Source organism: Lemur catta, chromosome 1, assembly GCF_020740605.2.
Source record: "Lemur catta isolate mLemCat1 chromosome 1, mLemCat1.pri, whole genome shotgun sequence".
Taxonomy (NCBI): Eukaryota; Metazoa; Chordata; class Mammalia; order Primates; family Lemuridae; genus Lemur; species Lemur catta.
Window position 1 is genome coordinate 116,385,069 of NC_059128.1, and position 22,871 is coordinate 116,407,939.

Genomic DNA, 22,871 nt, shown 5'->3' on the forward strand with positions numbered 1-22,871 from the left:
AGGGAACAAACAAATCCCTTTACACAAATGTTCACAGCAGCACTATTTACAATAGCCAAAAGGTGGAAACAGCCCAAATGTCCATGCGGGATAAGAGGATAAACCAGTTGTGGTATATCCATACGATGGAATATTACTCAGCCACGAAAAGGAACGAAGCACTGACCCACGCCCATGTCATAACATGGAGGGCATCTGAAAACATGAGGCTGAGTGAAAGAAGCCAGACACAAAAGGCCACATGTAGTATAGCTCCATTTATGTAAAAATGTCAAGAATAGACAAATCCGTAGGGATACAGGGAGGGAGAATGGAGAGGGACTGCTAATGGGGATGGAGTTTCCTTTTGGGGGAATGGAAATGTTCTGGAACTGTGGTGGTTGCACAACACTGTGAATGTACTAAGTGCCACTGAATTGTATGCTTTAACACTGCAGTCCCAAACCCTGGGTTGCAGACAGGTACCGGTCCGTGGCCTGTTAGGAATCGGGCTGCACAGCAGTTGGTGAGCGGTGGGCGAGTGAGAGAAGCTTCATCTGTATTTACAGCTGCTCCCCATCAGTCGCATCACCACCTGAGCTCTGCCTCCTGTCAGATCAGTCGCTGTCTCCCATCACCCCCCCGCCATGGGACTGTCTAGTTGCAGAAAAACAAGCCCAGGGCTCCCACTGATTCTGCATTATGGTGAGTTGTATAATTATTTCATTATATATTACAATGTAATAACAATAGAAATAAAGTGCACAATAAATGTAATGTGTTTGAATCATCCTGAAACCATCCCCCCTGTGGAAAAATTGTCTGCCATGAAACCAGTCCCTGGTGCCAGAAAGGTTGGGAACTGCTACTTTAAAATGGTTATTTTATGTTAAGTGAATTTTTCTTTCCTTTTTAAAATTTAATTAATGAATTTATTTTTTCTTATACAGACGAGATCAAGCTATGTTACCCAGGCTGGTCTTGAACTCCTGGCCTCCAGTGATCCTCCCACTTTGGCCTCCCAAAGTTCTGGGATAACAGGTATGAGAGACCCTCCCGCTCCTTCCAACCACATTGCTGTACCATATAACCTTTTGCTTTAAATAATTTTTTAAAATTTATTTATTTATTTAGTAGAGATGTGGGTCTTGCTATGTTGCCCAGGCTGATCTTTGAATTCTGGCCTCAAATAATCCTCCTGCCTCAGCCTCCCAAGTAGTTGGGCACCCCCCAACCCATCTTTTGCTTTTATATCCTTATAAAAACTTTAAAAAAAAATAGATAATCCTCCCAGACACCCTGGTATGGGTTTAGATGGGGCAGATGTGGGCTGGAATGAGGGAAGAGATGGTGTTGGATCCATCTGAAGCCAGGCTTGCTAAATCCAGCCTGCCACCTGTTTTTGCACAGCCTGCGAGTTAAGAATGGCTTTTTCATTTTTAAATCATTGGGAGAAAAAAATCAAAAGGAAAATTTCACGACATGGGAAAAGTTTATGCAATTCAAATTTTGGTGTCCATAAATAAAGTTTTATTGGCACAGAGCTATGCTCATTCATTTACCTCGTATCTGTGGCTGCTTTTACGTCTTCTCCGAGACAGAATTGAGTCATTGCAACAGACTGTCTGGCCCTTGAAGCTGAAAACATTTACTGTCTGGTCCATTGGAGAAGAAGCTTGCAGACCCCTGCACTAAGGGGTCCAAGACCTTAATGTCAACCTACAATTGACATGGGCCTCCCTTTTTTTTTCCTAAATGGAAGGAAAATTCATGCAACATAAAGTTAGCCATTCATTTTATTTTTTTAGTGTTTATTTTTATTTTTAGAGATGGCATCTGGAGTGCAATGGCTGTTCACAGGCATGATAATAGCCCACGACATCCTCCAACTCCTGGGCTCAGGTGACCCTCCCACATCAGCCTCCCAAGTAACTGGGACTATAAGCGTGAGTCACCTTGCCTGGCACAATTAACCATTTTAAAATGAACATTTCAATGACATTTAGTATGTTCACCTTGCCGTGCAACCATCACCACCATCCATCTCCAGAACTCTTAATCTTGCAAAATTGCAACTCTGTCCTCATTAAACACTAACTCCTCGTCTCCCTCCCCTAGCCCCTGGCAACCACCAGTCTGCTTTCTGTCTCTATGCATTTGCCTGTTCTGGACATTTCATATCAATGAAATCATCCACTATGTGGCCTTTTGTGTCTGATTTCTTTCACTCAGTATTTATTTAATGTTTTCGAGGTTCATGTACATTGTAGTATGTATGAAGTATGTAGTATGTATGAAGTATGTAGTATGTGTGTAGCATGTATGAAGACTTCATTCCTTTTATGGTTGAATAATATTTCATTGTGTGCCTATGGCACATTTTGATTGTCCATTTATTGATTGATATTTGGGTTGTTTCCACCTTAGCCAATGAGCTTTTTAGTTTGTGTGTGTGTTAAAGTATACATAACACAGGGCCAGGCATGGTGACTCATGCTTACAATCCCAGCACTTTGGGAGGCCAAGTTGGGAGGATCGCTTGAGGCCAGGAATTTGAGACCAGCCTGAGCAAGAGAGAGACTCCATCTCTACCAAAAAGAAAAAAATACAAAAAATTAGCCAGGCATGGTGGCATGCACCTTTAATCCCAGCCACTTAGGAGACTGAAGCAGGAGGATTGCTTGAGCCCAGGAGTTTGAGGCTATAGTGAGCTATGATGGCACCACTGCACTCCAGCCTGGGTAACAGAGCAGGACCCTGTCTCTAAAACGTAAAAAATAAATAAAAAATAAAATAAAATGCATATAACATAAAATTTACCATTATACCCACTTACAGGTGTATGAGGGCTGTCTGGAAAGTATCCAGCCATGTAACTGTTCTCATTATATTAACAATGGCTGGACACTTTCCGGACAGCCCTCGCACAGTTCAGTAGCATTAAGTCTACTCCCATTGTTGTGCAAGCAACACCACCATCCATCACTTCTTTTCATCTTACAAAACTGAAACTCTGTATCTATCAAAGATCAACTCACCATTCCCCCTTCTCCCCTATTGTTCTTTCTGTCTCTAAGCCAATGAGCTTTTACAAAGGGCAGTCTGAGGATGCCAGCTCTCTTGAGCCTTCAATGGCTCCCTAGTGCCTCTAGGATAAAAGCCAAATAGTCCCAAGCAGCGCAATTCCCATCTCGGTCCTCTCAATGTGCTCTATCTTGGAGCTTCCTTCCCTGCACGGGATGTCCCCTCACCTCTCCCTTTTCCTACTACAGCGTTTGTCCTTAGGGTTTCATGGAAACCTTTCCTTACCCTTCTGAGGAAGCCGAGTCCTCCCTGCATTGCCCTGAATGACACCCCAGTCGTCATTCATTACATCTGTGCTTTTTCTTATTGTTTATTGATGTAGGTTGGTTGAAGGCTTCTCTACCTGCCCCCCGCCATGTGACTGTGCGTCTACAGGGACTGAGACAGTCCCCATCTGACCACTGTACACCCCCAGCCCCGGGTCTGTGCCTGGCGCTCAGCCAGTGCTCAATGTATAGCTGAAGGAACGGCAGAAAGTGCCAGATGGGAGGGCGAAGGGAGTGGTCCGCCAGTCCAGGAGGAGAGGTGGGCCGAGGCAGCATGCGGACGCCTCGTGGCTCTGGTGCATGTGGGGAGCTGCACGCTGCAGGCTGGGCGGGGTGTGTGAGCAGAGAGCCCGGGGGCTGGCTGGGTGGAAGCTGCAGGTACCCAGACGAAGGAGGGAGGGTCTTTGGAAGCAGAGAAGTGGGCAGGAGGATGGACTCCCTGAGCAGAAGTGCAGCTATATGGCCAGTTGGAGGTGGGGCTGAGGGACAGGAGGCATTAATGACCCATGGTCAAATTCAAAGGCATGCGCATTCACAGCCTGGGAAGGCTGGAGTCTTGCAGGAGACAGCAGCCAGAGCCCAACGGTGTCCCGGTGTCCTTGCTGAGAGGCGAGCTCCTGGGACAGGCGTGACCTGAGCCCCAGCTAGATCATCTGCATGATTTGCAATTTCCAGGGTCCAGCTCTGCTGGAGGAGAGAGGCCTTTCTCACAGTCAGGCTTGGCATTCCGCCAGCTGCCTCCTTCTCCGAGATTCTAAATGCGGGCTTGTCACAGCGTGTCTGCGTGCAAGCGCACGAGCACACATCTGTGTGTGCGTGGGTGTCTGCGGTGCTGTGGGCAGCGTGGGGGTGGCATCTCTTAGCAAGCCCGTGGCCATTCCCACCCCATGGTTCTTTTTATATCTCACATTTACAGACAGCCTGGACCTCAGAGCCGCGGGCTGTCACTGGGCTGTTTGAGGCTTCGAGGGAAGGGGTGGCTGGCTGAGAGGTGGGGGCGTCTGAAACCCAGGCACGGAAGAGGATGGCTGGGTAGGGGGCGGTTGCTGGCTTCCTTCCATTGACTCCGACTGCATACAGCACAGGGCTGCAGACCTGCAGCGTCAGATGGTGCTGAGCTATATTTAAAGGCGACTTTTTCCGCCTCTACTGCCCAGTTCGTACCAGGGAGGCTGGGGCATCTCCCTGAGAAGAAATCCTGGCTGGGTCCCTGCTGACCTTGGCTTCTCCCTGGCTAGGCCACCCTTCCCCGCCCCTGCCCAGCTCTGCACCACATTGGAAGCCCAGTGAGTGGCCCCTGACTTAGGGGTACCCACAAGGAGCTGAAGGCCAGTGACAGCCCCTACATGTATGTAGTGACCTCTGTAGCCAGATAACTTCTGTGGGATTCTAAGGCCACCCACCTCCTCCTGGAGGTGCACGTTCATATCCCTTGCTTTTTTTTTTTTTTTTAATAAAGACTGTGTTTTGGCCTGGCGTAGTGGCTCACACCTATAATCCTAGCACTCTGGGAAGCGGAGGTGGGAGGATCACTTGAGCCCAGGAATTTGAGGCTTCTGTGAGCAATGATGATGCCACTGCACTCTACCCTTGGGCACCCAAGCGAGACTCTGAAAAAAAATTCTTTTCATCTATATTCATTATATCCCCATCGGTCACACTTCTGTCCTTGGAGCTGGGAGGTGGGATGCTCTAGTGCCCTCCACTGCCTGTTTGCCTGGGTCCAAGTTCAGGTTTCTCCAGCAGCTATAGTTGGAGGGGTCTTGTCCTGGGCTGTTTTCCATTTGGCCTCTAGGTGGCGCTGTGGACCTGCCTGCTGTTCACACTTGTCCAGCGTGTGCAACCTCAGGTCAACCAATGTCCCTTTGTCCTCGGTCCCCGTCCCTTTCCCCTCCCACCCCCTCCCTCCTGGGAGCCAGGAGCTGGGGACAACGCCTTGAACAAAGCCCAGGACTTAGTTTTGCAGGGCTCTGAGTCTAATTTGATTGTCCAGTTAATTATTATAATGTGGTCTTTGATGAGCCAGGGGGATCCTGAGCTGCAGGATGCACTTTTTGGAGAAGAAAGTGCCTGGGCACCCTTAAAACCTTTTTTCAAGCCAGGTGCAGTGGTGCGTGCCTGTAGTCCCAGCTACTCAGGAGGGTGAGGCAGGAGGATTCCCTTGAGCCCAGGAATTTGATGCCAGCCTGGGCAACCTAGGAGACATAATTTCTTAAGAAGAAATTTAAAAAGCATGATGTAATCCCATTTTTCTATTTTTGCTTTGTTTGGCTGTGCTTTCGGGGTCTTACACAAAATATCTTTGCCCAGACCAAATGTTCTAGAGCATTTCCCTCAATGGTTTTTTTTTTTTCTTTTCTAGTAGTTGTATAGTTTCAGGTCTTAGATTTAAGTCTTCAATCTATTTTGATTTGATTTTTGTGTATGGTGAGAGATTAGGGGTCTAGTTTCATTCTTCTGCATATAGTTATCCAGTTTTCTGAGCACTATTTATTTTTATTTTTATTTATTTATTTTTGAGACTGTGTCTCACTCTGTTGCCCCAAGTAGAGTGCAGTGGTGTCAACACAGCTCACTGCAATCTCAAACTCCTGGGCTCAAGCAATCCTCCTGCCTCAGCCTCCCAAGTAGCAGGGACTATAGGCGCCTGCCACCATGCCTGGCTAAAATCAGGCCTTCACCTTACACTGCCCTGAGTTCCCGAGGAGTCAGCAGTCCCTGAAGCTGGGGTGCTCTGGTTGGTGCCTGCAAACTGACCTGGCTCTCCCCCAGAGTCCTTGAGCTCAGTGATGTGACCCATCAACTCCCCCACCCCAGTCCTTTGGTGGCAGCTGAAGGGGGTCAGGATAGGGTGTTCCCGATTATATCACTCTAGCATAAGGGTTAGTTTGAGCTGACAGCTATTGAGAAACAGGAGACGCAGAAAGAATTCTCTGCCTTCCCCTTTCTGCCTCAAAGCTGGATGTAAGTTTCCCTTTACGAAGGTGACATGAAATTCCCTTTGTGGAAGTGTCCCATCTTCTCCTAACCAGTGAGAGGAGAGTGATTCTTATCACTGGAGATGGAAAGTCAACCCCAAGCTGAGTCTACAAGAAACAGATCTTACTAAAATAACTCATCTCCCATTAGTTTCCCCCATATATTTCCTAGGCACTTCCCACAATTTATCATTCCTCAGAGCTCAAACGCCCTTTCCTTTGTTAAAATGAACACATATAAGCTCCTGAGTCTGACTGCTTCTTTGACTTTCACTTCTATTCTGTGAACTCCGTTATTCATAAATATTAATAAAATTGGTGTGCATTTTCTCCTGTTAATCTATCTTTTGTTAGTTTAATTTGCAGGCCCCTGTCACTGAATCTAAAAAGGTAGAGGAGAAATTTTTCTCCCTTGACACAGTGGTAGATCCTCATTTTACAGACAGGACATTGAGGCTCAGAGAGGTAGCAAGTAGGGGCTATGGATTATAGGGAAGGGATGGTGATTCCTTGAACCCAGAGGACACATCTGGAAGAGACTCAGATTTTCATGCCGCAGGAAGGGAGCTGCCCAGGGCGTTTGCATGCCACACATGGCCCTCAGAGCCTCCATTTCCTTTGCCCCTTCTGCCTTCCAAGTGATGGGGCTCAGGAAATGAACTGAGGGGATGTGAGACCAGGGCCTAAGCCCCTATCCACCTCTTCATATCCTGATCCTTCCACCACATGTCTCCTGGGCAACTCAACGCTCACTGTGGCCTGATGGTGTGGACTGTGCAGGCCTGGGGTCCAGCCTCCAGCATTCATCCATAGACTTGGCCTTGGGTCCAGCAACTGGGCAGTGGGCCTCTTTCCCTGAAGGGAAATAGCTTGAGCCCTGGTGCACCCCACTGGCTGCCAGACATGTCTTGCCCCAGTGCCATGGGAGGGGAACCTTTGCCAGAGGCCAGCCCCGCCTTGGGCAGCAGCTTGTTTAGAAGACTGTGGGCGTTGTGATTAGTCAAATTGCCTGGTTAGGAAGTTAAAACCTTCTTTAGCTTCTCCTTGGACCAGTCACTTCCCAGATGCCATTATTTTATTTATTTATTTATTTATTTATTTTTATTTTTTTGAGGCAGAGTCCCGCTCTGTCACCCTGGCTAGGGTGCCATGGCATCAGCCTAGCTCACAGCAACCTCAAACTCCTGGGCTGGAGCAATCCTTCTGCCTCAGCCTCCCGAGTAGCTAAGACTACAGATATGCGCCACCATGCCTGGCTAATTTTTTCTATATATTTTTAGTTGTCCAGCTAATTTCTTTCTACTTTTAGTAGAGTCAGAGTCTCACTCTTGCTCAGGCTGGTCTTGAACTCCTGAGCTCAAAGGATCCACCCGCCTCGGCCTCCCAGAGTGCTAGGATTACAGGTGTGAGCCACCACGCCAGGCCAAGATGCCATTATTTTAGAAGGAGCTCTGCCTGCCCTGCCTTCTGGAGGCTGTAGCTTTTTTGCCAAAGGTAAGCTCAAGGAAGACCTGTCCAAAAATTTTTTCTTTCTTTTTTTTTTTTTGTTAGAGACAAGGTCTCGCTTGTCACCCAGGCTGGAGTGCAGTGGTGTGATCACAGCTCATTGCAATCTCAAAGTCCCAGGCTCAAGTGATCCCCCTGACCAAGCTAATTATTAGTAAAAAAAAATTTTTTTTTTTAGAGATGGGGTCTTGTTATGTTGCCCAGATTGGTCTTGAACTCCTAGCCTCAAGCAATCCTCCCACTTCGGCTGGGATTATAGGCACTAGCCACCCCACTGCATCTGGCCCAATGCCTGATTTTACAAATAAAGTTTTATTGGAACACAACCATGCTCACTATGGCTGCTTTCCTGATACAACAGCAGAGTAGAAGCATTGCAACAGAAGACTGTCTGGGCCACAAAACCGAAAATATTTACTCTCTGACCCTTTAAGAAAAAGCATGCTGACTACTGATGTAGAACAATGCGTTTACTCTCCATAAGCGGCTCTACTATGGCTCCATTTTACAGATGAGAAAACAGAGGCACAGAGTAGTTAAGTCACTTGCCTGAAGTCACACAGCAAGTGAAACTGGAACTGAGTTGTTGGGGGAGGATGCCAGAGGAGGTAGCACTTCCAAGTCCCTCAGGGTCTAAGGAGTGGCCCTGAAGTTGGGGTGTGGTAGACATCTGTGTCTAGTCTCTCCACACCTGACTCCCAATTCCCCTTCTTCTGGTAACTGCATAGGATGTTCCCTGAGCGCCATCCATCTTTCCTTGTCTGCAGATTTTGTGGGATTCTTTAAGCCCTTTCTAGGGAGAACTGAGAGCTGCTCTTTCAGGGCAAAGAAAGGCTCTTGGCCCCAACTCAAACAAGGGGACTAACTGGCCCTTTGCTCCTGTGAATGGGCACAGCCCCCTCACCTAATCTTACTATAGATTTGTGGACATAGACAATATTCACAGAAGCATTCATGAAACGGGCAGGGAGGTGAGGTCCTATGGGTAGGGGTCCTCTATCGCCTTCTTTCTTGCACCCCGCTTCTGGAAGGCTGGAGTGGCAGTGTCCAGGTGGGTGGACAGGAGCAGGTGAGGCTGAAGATTGAAGAAGGACAGGCTGTCAGTCCCCCCCAAGAACCCCGCCCTCACCTGTACCTGCCTGCACCTTGAGCTGGGTGTGACCACCCCCTCTCCCCCACCACCCATGGGCTGATCTGACTTGGATCCCTGAACTCTCCAGCGGCTGTAGGTAATTTGGGGACATCTCAGGAAAGTCTGTGTCTCAGGGCAGAGCCCCTCAGAAACAGCTGCTTGGAGGTGGGAAGTGCCAGAGGCTGCGACAGAGTGGGGCTCACTCCTTGCTGGAGAAAACCTTCCTGGCCACAGGTGCCCTCAGCTGGGTTTGCCAGGTGCCCCCTGCAGGGTGTTTGCAATGGTGTTTGCTGATGTTTGGAGCCTCATGTTTTTTCCCAAGGTCCTGCAGGCCCAGCCCTCTGGGAGTGCTTTATAATCCAGGATGGTGGCTCTTAGGTGGGCCCTAAGCATCCGGAGAAACGTGGGCCATAGGCTAACAGCATGGGGGTAGGGTGCACTCAGTCCGTCCCCAAGCACGGGTACCTGGTGACCTGGTTAGTGTCTTTGGTTTTGTCTTTTCTGAGCCACTAATGCAGTCAGGGTCCCTCCAGCTCTGGCCACCGAGGAGGGAGGCTTGCCTGCCTCTCTGCTGGGTTTGGGACAATACCCAGACATCCCAAAGAGCCGGGAACTGGGGACCTACAGCTTTCTTACGCTTTCCCACTTCCATACGCTTCTGCCAGGAGCCAACAAAGCGCCTCCTTCTGCGATTCCCCAGGGGAGAGACCCTGGCAGTTCTTCACCAAGGGACAAAGATCATTCCCATTCAAAAGCCCTTTGCTTCAACTTTTTTTATTTTTTTTTTCTTTTTTAATGTCATGCAATAATTCACAGTCCCAAGCCCACGGTTTTCAAACAAGGTAGGAAAAAAGGAAAAAGGAAGCAGAGGAATTTGGTGGTGGTGGTGGGTTTTTTTTTTCTTCTTCTTCTGTTACTTCAAGCAGGACCAAATGTCAGAAAAAAAATGCCTCTTTTCCCCATCATTAATTTTTTTGTCCTTTTTAAAATCGTTTATTATTATTATTTTTTAATTGATTTTCTGCAGGCAGTAATAGTAGGGTTTGGTGTAACCAGCAAGCACTCCTGGGTGTGTCTGAGAACGTGTGTGGATGTGAGTGTGTCTGGCGGTCGGTGTAGGGCGCTGGGGTCCCGCTTCCTGCTGGGTTTTTCCGCACGCGGCCACCAGCTTGAGTTCACCAGGGACAGGAAAGATTCAATTGAGATGATAAAACTCATCAATAGAAGCTATTTTTTTCTCCCCGTTTTTTTTTTTTTTCTTTTAAAAATGTTTTGTGTTTGTGTGTGTGTGTTTTTCATGTACCCCAAAGTTCTCCAAAAATGGCTGAGTTAATTCAAATCCCTTGGCGGTGTGGTTTGTCTGCCCTCTGCACCCCCCCCACCCGAGAGCCCCTGTCGTGGGTGGGTGAGTGGGGCTGGGGGCTGTGTGGGGGGTGCTGTCACTGCCCAGAAGGGTCTTCTCTGGCCAAGGGGCTTTGTGGGACACCCCTGTGGCCCAGCCCTGGCCCCTCCAGAGTCTGGGGTGTCCCCGCTGGCCCTGTCCTGGGCCCTCTGTGCTGAGCCCTGTGGCCTCTGCGCGGCTCCTCTGGGTGGGGCGTGTGCGTGGGGTGCGTGGGGGGCCGGGCGGGCGCCACCTCGCCCGGACTTAGCACCAGTCATCGTCGCTCTCGCTGTAGGGTTCGTGGAGGCCCTTCCGGGAGCCCGGCCCGCGGGGCCTGGCCAGTCCGTGCGCCGGGTAGTAGCCGTTGGGGAGTCGCCGGCCGTGCCGGGAAGGCGAGGCGCAGGCCGGGCCTGAGGCCCGGGGAGTCCTGGGCGAGCGCCCGGTGGCGCCTGAGGACGTGTGTCGCGCGGGAGGTGGCGCGTCGTAGGCCCCGGCTGTGGCCTCCTCGCCGCCCACGCTGCCCCGGCCATCAGCCTCCTCGTAGTCGGAGCTCCGGTAGTAGCCATGGTGCCAGGGACCCAGGGGGCCCTCGGACACGTGCTGCGGGCCGGATGCCGGCCACCGGGCCCCGCTGTGGCGACAGGCCCTGGGGGACTCACTCCGGGCCAGGCCTGGGGCCCGCCGCTCCATCCCTGGGGAGCGGCTGCTGCCGTGGCCCCCTGTGGGTGGCCGCTCCCCGGCCAGAGGCTCGGCTGCGGGGCCTGGGTACCTCCGAGGGCCGCCGGTGGCCGCTCGGCCCGGCCTGGCCACTGCTTGCTGCTGCTGCTGCTGCTGCTGCTGCTGCTGTGGGGGGCCCGAGCCGCCGGCCTTACGGATCACGGGGGAATAGGACACGTGTGGCCGGGGGGTGGACGGGGTCTGGGGGAGCTGGCGGCGTCCCCGCCGCGGAGTGCTGGTACCAGATGTTGAGGGGGCTGGGCTTCCACTTACGGAACTACTGCCCTACACGAAAATTGAAACAAAGGAAATCAAAAAAAAAGATACAACAAAATCAACCAGGAGGAGACGGGAGGAGACACAGAGGATGGGGAGGGGAAGGGGGAGGAGGGGGGGACACAGGACATTCGAATGGAAAAAAAGGAGAAAAGCCACAGCCACAGGGGAGAGAAGGAGGGGGAGGAGGAGTGAGAGACAAGGAGGAGGGGGGAGTCAAAAACCAACACAACAAAGTGAAAAGAGAAATGAGAAATGGAGTTTTGTAAGTTTTGGGGTTAAAATAGCAGAAGTTTCAAAAATTACTCACAGGCGTCCAGAGGACAGAAATCATAATTGAAACAAAAAGGGGAAGCCGGGTTAAAGGAAAGCGAAAGGCAAGGGGCAGCGCGGCCCTGAACTCAAACGTGATCCACAACCAAGAAGGAAGCAGCTGCGGCGGGAGGGGCGGCGGGTGGCAGGGACTGGGGGGACAGAGTGGGGAGCCAGTGTGGCGGAGGGGTGGTTTCCATCCCTGCCAGGTGCTCCCTGGCTTGGGGAGCCTGATGCTGGCCTGAGATCGGTGATCGGACACCCACCCGCCTGGTGTGGCCGTTGTCATTGGGTGGGGGGACCTCCCCCAGGTGGTGGGCAGCCTCCTCTCCGCTGGTGAGCCCTGGCCTGGGGTCGCCACTCGAGGCACCCACCTGCCTGTGTGCCATGTGCTCTCGGCCCTCACTGGGTGAGCGGGACCAGCGCTGGTCCCTGACCCGGGCCCGGCCATGGTCGGGCCGCTCCTGGGTGTAGCGCTCCTTGTCGGGGGGCGGGGGGTGGTGGTGGTGGTGGTGGTGATGGTGTGGTCGATGCTTTCTGTCCTTGGGCCGGCCCCGCTCCTGGTCACGCTCCTTCGGCGGCAGGTCCCCCGACTGGGTGGTCATGCTGAGGTCTGTCCCCAGCCCTGGGCCCAGCAGGGGTCAGACAGACAGACAGATAGCAGGTCAGACAGACAGACAGCCGTGAGGGAGGGGCGGGGTGGTCGTGCACACAGGAGATCACCCTGAGGTTCTGGGGGGCCTAGAGAGAGGAGCCTACCCCTGGGCTGTGGCAGTAGGGGGCCTCAGTCCCCAGGCTTCTGCAGCCACCACTGCCTGGCCCCCTCTGTCCCCTCCCCAGACACCTCTCCCTTTTTCTTGTCTCAGACCCTCCTGTTCCTGGGCCCCCGCAGGGCTGCCCACCTGTGTCCACGTCGGTGTAGCGGCCTAGGGAGCGCTCGGAGGCACGGTGGCCACGGTCGCGGCGCCGCTGGTGGTGCCGCTGGTTCTCCTCCGGTGGGATGCGCTCTAGCGAGTAGTCGTCCAGGCGCCGGGCCTTGGGGCCCAGCACAGAGGCTGAGCGCTTCATGGGGCTGGTGTCTGAGATGGTCTGGGGGTGGGGGGACAGCCATCGGGCCAGGGTCAGCGGCCGGCACCCGGCAGTGACGGTCCTTCCCACCCCCATTGCAGCAGCCTGGCAGGCGGCCTTCGGTGACGGACGAGGGTGTGACCATCCAGGGGCAGGGGCTGGGGAGGTGCCTGAGGCCTTAGCTGCTCCAGAGCGACCAGGCCCTGGCCGGGAGGTCCTGTCTGATCCCCACCTCCCAGCCCCGGGGCCCCTGCCAGGATCCAACAGGCTGGCTGAAGGGAAGCTCTCCCCGAGTGCGGGCTGCAAACCTGGGGGTCCGGGCTGTGTGCCCTCAGCCCTGCGACTGGGTGACCTGTGTAAAGGCTCAGGGCCAGGCGCTGGGGCCCCAGCTCAGGCCAAGTGGGCTGTGCTCTCCTGCCTTCCACGTCCGGCTCCCTCTGCCCAGGCCTGGCCTGGGGAGCTCCCGGGCAGCTGCCCTGGCATCTGAGGCCCTGGGGGCCCCCCTTCCCATCCTTGGGGAGCCTGTAGATGCTGCACCCCAGGTCCAGCCCTGATAGAAAGGATTCTCTGCGGGAGGCAGAGGAGGGAAGAAGGAAGACGGGGAGGACATTCCCTCCACCCCGCAGAGGGCCCAGCCTAACTGAGCTGCCGGTGGCATCACCCAAGGCAGGAGGCTGCAGGGCCAGGGGGCCCAGGGTGGTGTCAGGGGAACAAGCAGGAGAGGCCCCTTGGAGAGCTGCTGCCTCCTGGCCCTGGGATGGAGGTCTGAAGAGACGGGGGTAGGGGTGGCCCCGCCCTGTCAGGGCACACGTGGGGCACACACAGGACACAACACATGAGGATGGGGCTCCATGGGGGGAGGGGGTGCAGTCTGCAGAGAAAGGGTGGGGGCAGGGGGTGAGAGACAAAGGGACTCCCCAGAGGGGGGGTGGGGAGGAAGAGGGGGCCGGAGCTGGTGGGCAGCGGGTGGGCGCAGTACATACACTGAGGTTATTCCCACGTGGCCGGCCCCTCCTCCTCTGTCACAGCCCCACGGGATGGTGCACACAGAAAAAACAGAAAGAAGAAAATAAATATAAAAGGCAAGAGGGAGAGTGAGGCGGTGGTACATGGAGGGGTGCCAGGGAGGGGAGAGAGGGTCTGGAGAAGTGAAGTTGGGGGAGAAGGAAGGGAGGAAGAGAAAAGTTAAAATTTCCTGGTGGGTGGGGTGGGGTGGGTGCCCCAGGGCCTGGCCGGCCGTCCTCCCATGGGTACGGAGGAGACAGACAGGAGACACGGACAGACAGATGGCAGAGGCGTGGGACTGACAGATGGGATGGCGTGGCCACGGGGCCACATGCGATGCACCCCAGCCCCTGGCCCCAGCTGACACTCAAAGCTTCAGGCGGTGGCTGTCATTTGGGCTTGTCCCAATCCTCCCCTGGGGCCCAGCAGCTCGGTCCTGAGGGAGGGGAGCCCACGGGACAGGAATGGGCAGCCACATGCAGGCTGGGTGCCCCCACCCTGGGTTCCCAGCAGCCAGAGGCCAGGCCCTCGGGCGACTTGGGCCCAGCCAGGCACACAATGCAGCCTTCTGCCCCACGCACGTGCCGCAGCACAGCACACGGGAAGCTCCACACAGCTAGACAAGCCCTCGCCCTGTGCCCGCGGCTCCCCAGGGGGTGGGCTGGGCCCATAGGCCCCCACCTCTCAGGCTGGGTGGGCAGCCAACCATGCCCCCAGCTCCCAGCCCCTCTGTCTCCGTGAGCCTGGGACAGCAGGATAAAGCAGCCACACACAGACACACATCAGGTGCACACCCTGCCCCGCCCCCCGGCCCCCACAGACACCAGACAAAATACAAACCCCTGACCCACCCTAGACTCTGCTGCCAGGACCTCCCACATTCCTGTGTGCAGACCGATGTGGGCATGTGTGTGCATGCGTGCAGTATGTATATGCCCATGTGCACATGCATGCAAGTAGACACATCTGTATGCACGTGTGGACACATGTGTGCTGTGTGTTGTGCATGTGTGCATAAGTGTGTATTTGTGGGGGTGGTGGTTAATGATTGCAGCTGTCACTTGGGTCTGATGAATCCTGTCCCCCCTCAGCACCCCCAAACGTGCCCAAGGGCAGCCCTTCCCCGCTCTGCCCTCTGTTAGGGAGGACGACCTCCAGGCGCTGCAGGTGTGGCCTGGAGAGGGGGCAGGTGGTCCCACCCAGGCCTGGGTCTTGAACGGAGGAGACGTGCTGGGCTGTATAATGGCCAGGGGTTGTGGGTGAGGGTGACCATGTCACCACGGACTCCAGGGGGCAGGCCCTGCCCAGCATGGAGAGGGGGTCCAGCCCCAGGGCGGTGGGTGAAAGCCCTCACCTGGTTCTCGGCGGGGAGGCGGGGCATGGAGGCGGCCCGGGTCTGGCCTTCCATGGGGAGGTAGTGCTCGCTGTCCGAGTAGCCGTCTCTGCCCATGTCTTGCATCTCCACGGACTGCAGGGCAGATGGTGACACTGGGTGAGCCCCGGGGCCTGACACAGGGACCCCAGGGGTGGCCAGGTGTCTGCAGAGTAGGGGGCCCTGACCCCTCCCTCCTGTACCACCCTGGACCCCCACCCTGGGAGCTGTGAGGGCAGTGTGGGGGGGCACAGCGGCACCTGAGAGTTGGGCTGGGTGTTGGGCATGTCGGTGGGGGGACCCCGCTCCGGGCTCCATGTGCCCGTCTTCTGGAACATCTCCTGGGCTCGCTGGGTCACCCAGGATGGGCTTTCCTTGATGCCACTCTCGTGAGCCATCCTGCGTGGGGGACAGAGGCCAGGATGGTGGTGGGTGCTTGAGGTGCTTCTGGAACTTGGGCACCGGTGACCCCACGCCCTGCCTCCTGGCCATAACCACACTCACAGGCCTCCTCCCGGGTCCAGCTGGGTGGAGGGGAGGGCGTTCTGGCCGGGAACCGCCTCCTGCGTGGGGGACGGGGGCTCCATGCGCTGGAACATGAGTGGTGTCCGGTCCTGGCGGAGGGGCAGAGAGCAGTGTGTGTGCACAAGGGTGGGGGCAGGGGGCAGGGGCAGTGTCCAGAAGTCGTTCTGACATCCCTGCCAAACACACACACACACAGGTCCGATCCAGCTAAAGTCTTTCTTCTAAATCCACCTAGAACTGGACCACTTCTCATCCCTCTACTAAAGTCGTGAAGTCACAGCCTCCTCTTTTCCCACCTGGACCAGATAAGCCACCTCTTCCCAGGTCTCCCAGCTCCCACCCTCACCCCCACTGTCTGTTCCCCCCACAGCCACCAGAGGGCGCCTGTGAGCACCTGAGTCAGGTCATATCCCTCTGCTCAAGAACCCTCCATGGCTCCCACCTTCCTTGGGGTAAAAGCCAGAGTCCTCCTTGCAGCCCCCAAGGCCCTGAAGGATCTGCCCCATGACCTCCCAGCACCTCCTCACTCTGTTGCACCACATCCACCTCTTTGCTGTTCCCCAAACACCCCAGGCTCTGTCCAGCCTCAGGGACTTTACACTGGCTATTTCCTCTACCCGGAAAGCTTTTCCCCAGATATCTCCTTGGCTCAGATGTCACCTCGTCAGGGAGGCCTCCTCTGATCACCCATTTCTCATTGCACAGCCCCTCTCCGGGGCACTTTGCTCCACTTTCCCCCATGACATTTCTCTCTGCTGCCACGCTGTGTGACTCAGTCCCTTGTCCTGGCTGGAACACTCGCTCCCCGAGGACAAGGATTCTGGTCTGTTCTGCTCATAGCTGGACCCTCTAGGGCCGAGAAAAGCACCCGGCACACAGTAGGCACTCAGTAAGTACTGGCGGAGCAGTTGAACTGATCCGTGCTTATATGTCCTTGGCAAGTCCGTTTTCAGGGACCTGCTCTGGGGCTTGGCCACCGCTGTCCTCCGTTCTGGTTGGTTCCCATGGTGACAAGCCACTGTCCCCCAGCCCAGGTGTCCCCAGGGTGATGGACAACGTACCTGTTCCTCACGCATGGCCTGCAGCTTCTTGGCTTTGCTCTGCCTGTAGTACTCCATGATCATCATGGCCGCGTAGATCTTCCCCACGGTCAGGTCGGTGGCTGGGGGCACAGGGTGGGGGCCTCTTTGGAGCCCTGGTCCTGGGTCCCTGTATGTGCCAGCCCTGTCCCTGCATCCTCCCCAGGCCTCCTCTTTCCCTCCCTCCCCATCCGTCCTGGGTGGTGGGAGCCCAAGGCCTGGGCCCAGCTCTTACACTTGTGAGGTGTGACCAGCAGGTCCAGAGTCTTCTGGGACAGGTTGGGCCAAATGGCCATCATCTCTTTCCGGAGTTCAGCGTCCATCTGCTGTTTGTCAGCCCCACCTGCAATGTGGGCACAGACAAGACCCTGACTGCCTGCACGGACATCAGCTGGACTCTGGGTCAGTTGCAAAGCCAGCAGTGCCCAAGGATGAGACCAAAACCACCATTCTGGTCCCCACGGGGTCTCTAGTGCCCCGTGGGCCCAGCCCAGAGTAAGTGCCAGGCAGCTCTGGTTCTCGGCAGGCCCAGGGATGTGTAGCGGCTGCGTGGGAGACAGTCCAGCACTGAGAGGGGCTGGACGACTCTGGGTTCCACTTACTCACTGCTTGACTTAGGTTACTCTATTGCTTGGTGCCTCAGTTTCCCCATCTGTGAAATGGGGATGACAGCAATAGCCCTTGTCTTACCTGGTTGTTTGACGATAAAAGTCGCTCATGTGTGTGCAGCCTTGGGGCAGTGTCTGCCATAAGAATATTATTATTTTTCGAGACAGGGTCTTGCTCTGTTGCCCAGGCTGGAGTGCAGTAGCACAATCATAGCTCACTGCAGCCTCCAACTCTTGGGCTCATGCAATCCTCCTGCCTCAGCCCCCTGAGTAGCTGGGACTATAGGTGTGCACCACCACATCCTGCTAAGTTAAAATTTTTTTTTGTAGACATGGGGTCTCACTAGGTTGCCCAGTCTGGTCCTGAACTCCTGAGCTCAAGCGATCTTCCCACCTCGGCCTCCCAAAGTGCTGGGATTACAGGCGTGAGCCACTGTGCCCGGCTCGGACCTTTCTGTTGATGTATAGGGAGAGCTCAGATCTTTTTCTTGAGTGAGGATTTTCAGGTGACAAAGAGCGCTAAACTGTTCTACCCCCATCACTGGGCAGTCACCTCTGCCCAGGTCTCCTGTCTCTTCTCCTCTCACCCCCACCAGTCTGTTCCCCCACAGCCACCAGAGAGCACCTGTGCACACCTGAGTCCGGCTGCTTTCTTCCTCTGCTCAGAACCCTCCGTGGCTCCCACCTCACTCAGGGTGAACTCCTAGTCTTCCCTGTAAAACCACATGGCCCTGCATGCTCTGCTGTCATCTCTTCTACCCTGCTCCTGCCACGCCAACCTCCTCATTGTTCCTCAAGCATGCCAGGCACGGTCCAGCCTCAGGACCTTTGCACAGGCTATTATTTCCTCTGCAAGGATCATTGTTTCCATAAAATCTATGTGGCTCTCTCCATCATCTCCTCCTTCAGGTCTATGTTCAAACCATTTATCGAAGAGGCTTTGCCACCCGACTCCCCATTTTAACCCCTCTTCCCCATTTACCTAGCCTTTCTCCTACTTTTTTTTTCCTTCTTGGTATTTGTCACCTCATGTGGTTGATCTCCATCTCAGCCACTGGAGGGCGGGCTCCATGGTGGGGTCTTTAGACCTCGTGGCTGTGGGGGTCTACTGATGTAGGAGGCTGTGGTCACTGGGCCAAGCTCATGGGGCTGTGGCTGACTGGTGGGCCTGGACTCAGGTTGGGAGGTCAAGGACATGGCAGGAGACCCTTGGGAAAAACTCCTTTGTCGTTGGGCTCTCAACACCAACCTATAACATTTTTTCTTTCCTCATGGGAAGCCGCTGGAATTCCCAGCTACATTTACTGTCTACTGTAGCCAATTGAGGTGCCCGGGGTCTTTGTGGCCCTTTCTAAGAGACAGGGAAAGAAGAGAATGTGACATTTCCTGTTAAAAGTCATTTTCGTATGGGCGCGGTGGCTCATGCCTGTAATCCTAGCACTTTGGGAGGCTGAGGCAGGAAGATCACTTTAGGCCAGGAGTTCGAGACCAGCCTGGGCAACACAGTGAGACTCCACCTCTACAAAAAATAGAAAAATTAGCCTGAGTGGTGGCATGTGCCTGTAATCCCAGCTACTCGGGAGGCTGAGGCAGGAGAATCACTTGAGCCCTGGAGCTCAAGGCTGCAGTGAGCTATGATTGGGTCCCAGGCAACAAAGCAAAGGTTAGGCCTTCAATATATGAATTTGGGGAGGGACATAATAGTTTACCACATCAGGCATCTTCCTTTTCTCCATGGGAAACAGGAAACATATAAGCAGAAAGTGACTTTTTTTCTTTTTTTTTTGAGACAGAGTCTTGCTCGGTTGCCCTGGCTAGAGTGCAGTGGCATCATAACTATCACTGCAACCTCAAACTCCTGGACTCAGCCTCCTGCCTCAGGATCCTCCTGCCTCAGCCGGGACTACAGGTGCACAACATGATGACTGACTAATTTTTCTATTTTTAGTAGAGACGGGGTCTCACTCTTGTTCAGGCTGGTCCCGAACTTCTGAGCTCAAGCCATCCTCCTGCCTCGGTCTCCCAGAGTGCTAGGATTACAGGAGTGAGCCACCGCGCCTGGCCAAGGCACCACTGTTGACGTTTGGGGCCAGAGCATTCTTGGCTGTGGGGGTGCGTGCTGTGTACTGTAGGATGTAGCATCTCCACTAATGCCCCAAGTTCAGGCAACCAAAACTGTCCCCAGACATTCCCAGGTGTCCCCTGGAAGACAAAATCACCCCAGTTGAGAACCCTCACCTTAGACTCTGCCTCAATTCACTAGAAGACTTGCACTTGAGATTGTCATTGCCTTTAAACAATAGGAAAATCCTTAGCTGATTTCAAGGTGACCCTCCGCTGAGGTCATGGGGTTCCCTTGAGGGTGAGTCTTTCTCAGGCACAGAATTATTAACACACTGGGACTCTCAGGGTAGGAGGTACCCCTACAAATGGGCACCAATCACCCACAAACTGGTCCCCGGTCCCAGAGTTGGCTGCCAAAGGGTGTTTCCCTCCCTTGTGTCATTCTTCATGTCTCTGGTCAACATTCTCTGTCACCGGGTCTGTCCTGTGCATGGTAGGACAGTAAGTACCATTCCTGATCTCTACGTACCAGATGCCATTAGCACTAGCCCCTTCCTAGCGGTGACAACCACAGAATGTTTCCAGACTTTCCCCTTCGTCCCCTGGGGGTGGAACTGCCTCTGGAAGAACCACTGACCCGGCCCCCAAACCTTCACCCTGCTCTTTTCCCCCCATGGGATTTCTCACTGTATAACATGTTAGCACTCTACTTAATTCTTGTGTTTAGAGTCACCTGTTCCCTCTCAGCCCCACAAGAACAGGTGGTTTGTTTGGTTTTCGCTGCCTTATCCCAAGTTCTGAGGCCAGGGCTGGGCATACAGTAGGCGCTCAATGAATGCTCTTGCTCAATGAGCTGTGGCCAGGCCGGGTGCGGTGGCTCACGCCTGTAATCCTAGCACTCTGGGAAGCCGAGGCGGGCGGATCATTTGAGCCCAGGAGTTCGAGACCAGCCTGAGCAAGAGCGAGACCCCGTCTCTACTAAAAATAGAAAGAAAATTAGCTGAACAGCTAAAAATATATAGAAAAAATTAGCTGGGCATGGTGGTGCATGCCTATAGTCCCAGCTACTGGGGAGGCTGAGGCAGGAGGATCGCTTGAGCCCAGGAGTTGGAGGTTGCTGTGAACTAGGCTAATGCCACGGCACTCTAGCCTGGGTGACAGAGCGAGACTCTGCCTCAAAAAAAAAAAAAAAAAAAAGAGCTGTGACCAAACATGGCTGCCAGTCTCAGGCTGATATGACATGCTGGGCAGCCACGGCAGGTCAGAGCCCTGTGGCTCTCATGAGGGTCACCCCAGCACCTTCCGGGCTGTTGCAGAGCCCACGCCAGACAGAGCCTGGGCTCTGGCCACGGTGCCCCCGGCTTTGGGAGGAAAGGGCTGGACAGTGGCTCTTTGGCAGGTTGGCCATGTGGAACCTCAAAGGAGCATCTGGGCTGGCCCTGGGTGGGGTCAGCCCGGATTTTGCCCCTTTCTGTGACAATGGCAAAAGGCATTCCTGTCTGGAGAAGGTGAGGTCCCCAGTAACCAGTGTTTGTTTATATTTGTTCAGGCACATGGTCGGCTCTGCTGGGGGCAGGGGCCGGGGCAAGAAAGAGGGTTGGGGGAGAAGAGGGGCTTCTGGGGTCCAGACACAACGTCTAGAGGAAAAAGAAACATGAAGAGAGAAGCATTTTCCCCAGACAAGAATGAGATTCTTTTGGAGAGAACAGGGGGGTGGTTGGGAGAGAGAAACATCTGTTGGAGTGATATCCTTTCCTGGTAATAAACTGTAACTGTGAGTTTAACAGCTTTTCCCAGTTCTGGGTCCTTCTAGTGAATCACTTAACAGATGGACGGAGTGAGGAGGAGGATAGAGAGAGAGAGAGAATGACAGGGACCTGCCTCCTCTCTCCCAAGTCTCCAGCTCAAAATGGTGGCACGCTTTTCGAGTCTGAAGAATGAGGTTAATCCCTACCCCCTCCCTAGCCCCCCAGCCTGCTAGAAAGGAAGCTCAGTGTGTTTAGAAAGTGAATTGAGCTGTTGATAATGAAGACTGTTATGCTCTCCTGAGACTCACATCTGCTAAAACGCTTGCCATTGTCATCACTGTTATAATTGCTGTCCCCACGCTCTCTGCCAACCTTCCTTAACCCTGAGAGCCTGGCTCAGCTGTGAACTCTGGGAGGGGCCTGGAACCCTCACCAAGGACAGGATGGGGAGGGGTCCTCTGGATCAGAGGTTTGGGGAGCACGGCCTTCAGGGAGCTGAGAAGCATCTGGAGTAGGAGCCAAATGCAGGCACATTCCCAGGAGTCATTTTTTTTTTTCCGAGACAGGGTCTCACTCTGCTGCCTAAGCTGGAGTGCAGTGGCCTCATCATAGCTCACTGCAGCCTTGAACTCCTGGGCTCAAGCCATCCTCCTGTCTCAGCCTCCTGAGTAGCTGGGACGACATTCGGGAGCCACCATGGCTGGCTAATTTTTCTATTTTTTGTAGAGACAGGGTCTCATTCTTGCTCAGGCTGGTCTTGAACTCCTGGCCTCAAGTGATCCTCCAGCCTCAGCCTCCCAGAGTGTTAGGATTACAGGTGTGAGCCACCGCGCCCGGCCCCCAGGAGTGTATGAAACTCTCAAGAAAGGAATCTGGTAGGTGTCATAGAAGCCAGACTTCTTGAGGTCACAAAGAGAGGTTCTGTGCAGTAAGAACTAGCTCAGCAGGCCTGTGTTGTCCAAACCCTGCACATTCCAAAGTAAAAGACTGGCCCTTGACCTGCTCCAGGGAAGTGACTTCTAAGTCCTTGGAATGTCCTGTCTGATAAGAGTGTCTTTGGGGCCTTGGAACAGGTGGTATCAGTGTGACCTCTGGAGGGGCTGTAGACTGAGTAACTAAGGTCAGCCATGCCTACATGACCAACCTCCAATAAAAACCCTGGACACCAAGGTTCAGGTGAGCTTCCTGGTTGGCAGTACACTGCACGTGTTGTCACACATTGCAGGGAAAATTAAGTGCTGTCCATGGGATTTGACTGGGAGAAGACAACTGGAAGCTTATGCCTGGTGTCTCCTGGACTCTGCCCTATGCACCATCTTTTTCTTTTGCAGATTTGAAACTATCCTTTCACTGTAATAAACTGTAACTGCGAGAACAACAGTTTTTCTCAGCTCTGAGTCCTTCCAGTGAATCACTGAACCCAAGGGTGGTCTGAGGACCCCCGAATGCAGATCCCCGGAGGGCAACAGTGGCTGGGTTATGAAAGGATCGTGTAACAAGAGTGGGTATGTTGTTAGACCCATTTTACAGGTGAGGGAACCGTGGCAGACAGAATTCTAGAACTCTCTCCCCCTGAGATTCTGGTTTTTCAGTGAAACACTGATCTGGAGACTGCTTTGAAAGGACTTTGCAGATATAATTGATAGGCCAAGCCTGCTGACCTCAAAATATGGAGATTATCTGAGTGGACTTGGCCCAGTCAGGTGAGCCCTTGGAAGGCTGGTGGCAGAAGGGTGGTGGTGGTCAGAGAGGACTAGAGCATGGGAAGGAT

General features: G+C 54.0%; 1 protein-coding gene and 2 long non-coding RNA genes across 5 annotated transcripts in view; 2 read left to right on the forward strand and 1 right to left on the reverse strand.

The window, feature by feature from the left end:
* Positions 1-978: 978 nt before the first annotated feature.
* LOC123637453 lies at positions 979-4,806 on the forward strand. Its single transcript, XR_006734882.1, has 2 exons — positions 979-1,020; positions 3,386-4,806. It is a non-coding gene; the product is annotated as an uncharacterized LOC123637453 (long non-coding RNA).
* Positions 4,807-9,708: 4,902 nt separating this feature from the next.
* Positions 9,709-22,871, reverse strand: part of CACNA1A (calcium voltage-gated channel subunit alpha1 A) — a 227,678-nt gene continuing 214,515 nt past the window's right edge. For all 3 annotated transcript variants that reach the window (XM_045550620.1, XM_045550624.1, XM_045550628.1), the window contains 9 exons: positions 16,916-17,023; positions 16,663-16,763; positions 15,581-15,690; positions 15,337-15,475; positions 15,059-15,172; positions 13,683-13,718; positions 12,534-12,720; positions 12,006-12,256; positions 9,709-11,328 (listed from right to left, as the gene is read on the reverse strand). In XM_045550620.1, the coding sequence (XP_045406576.1) occupies positions 10,591-11,328; positions 12,006-12,256; positions 12,534-12,720; positions 13,683-13,718; positions 15,059-15,172; positions 15,337-15,475; positions 15,581-15,690; positions 16,663-16,763; positions 16,916-17,023 (1,784 nt within the window). In that variant the 3' untranslated portion in view covers positions 9,709-10,590. The remainder of the gene's footprint in view (positions 11,329-12,005; positions 12,257-12,533; positions 12,721-13,682; positions 13,719-15,058; positions 15,173-15,336; positions 15,476-15,580; positions 15,691-16,662; positions 16,764-16,915; positions 17,024-22,871) is intronic.
* LOC123637461 lies at positions 21,869-22,478 on the forward strand. Its single transcript, XR_006734883.1, has 2 exons — positions 21,869-21,975; positions 22,326-22,478. It is a non-coding gene; the product is annotated as an uncharacterized LOC123637461 (long non-coding RNA).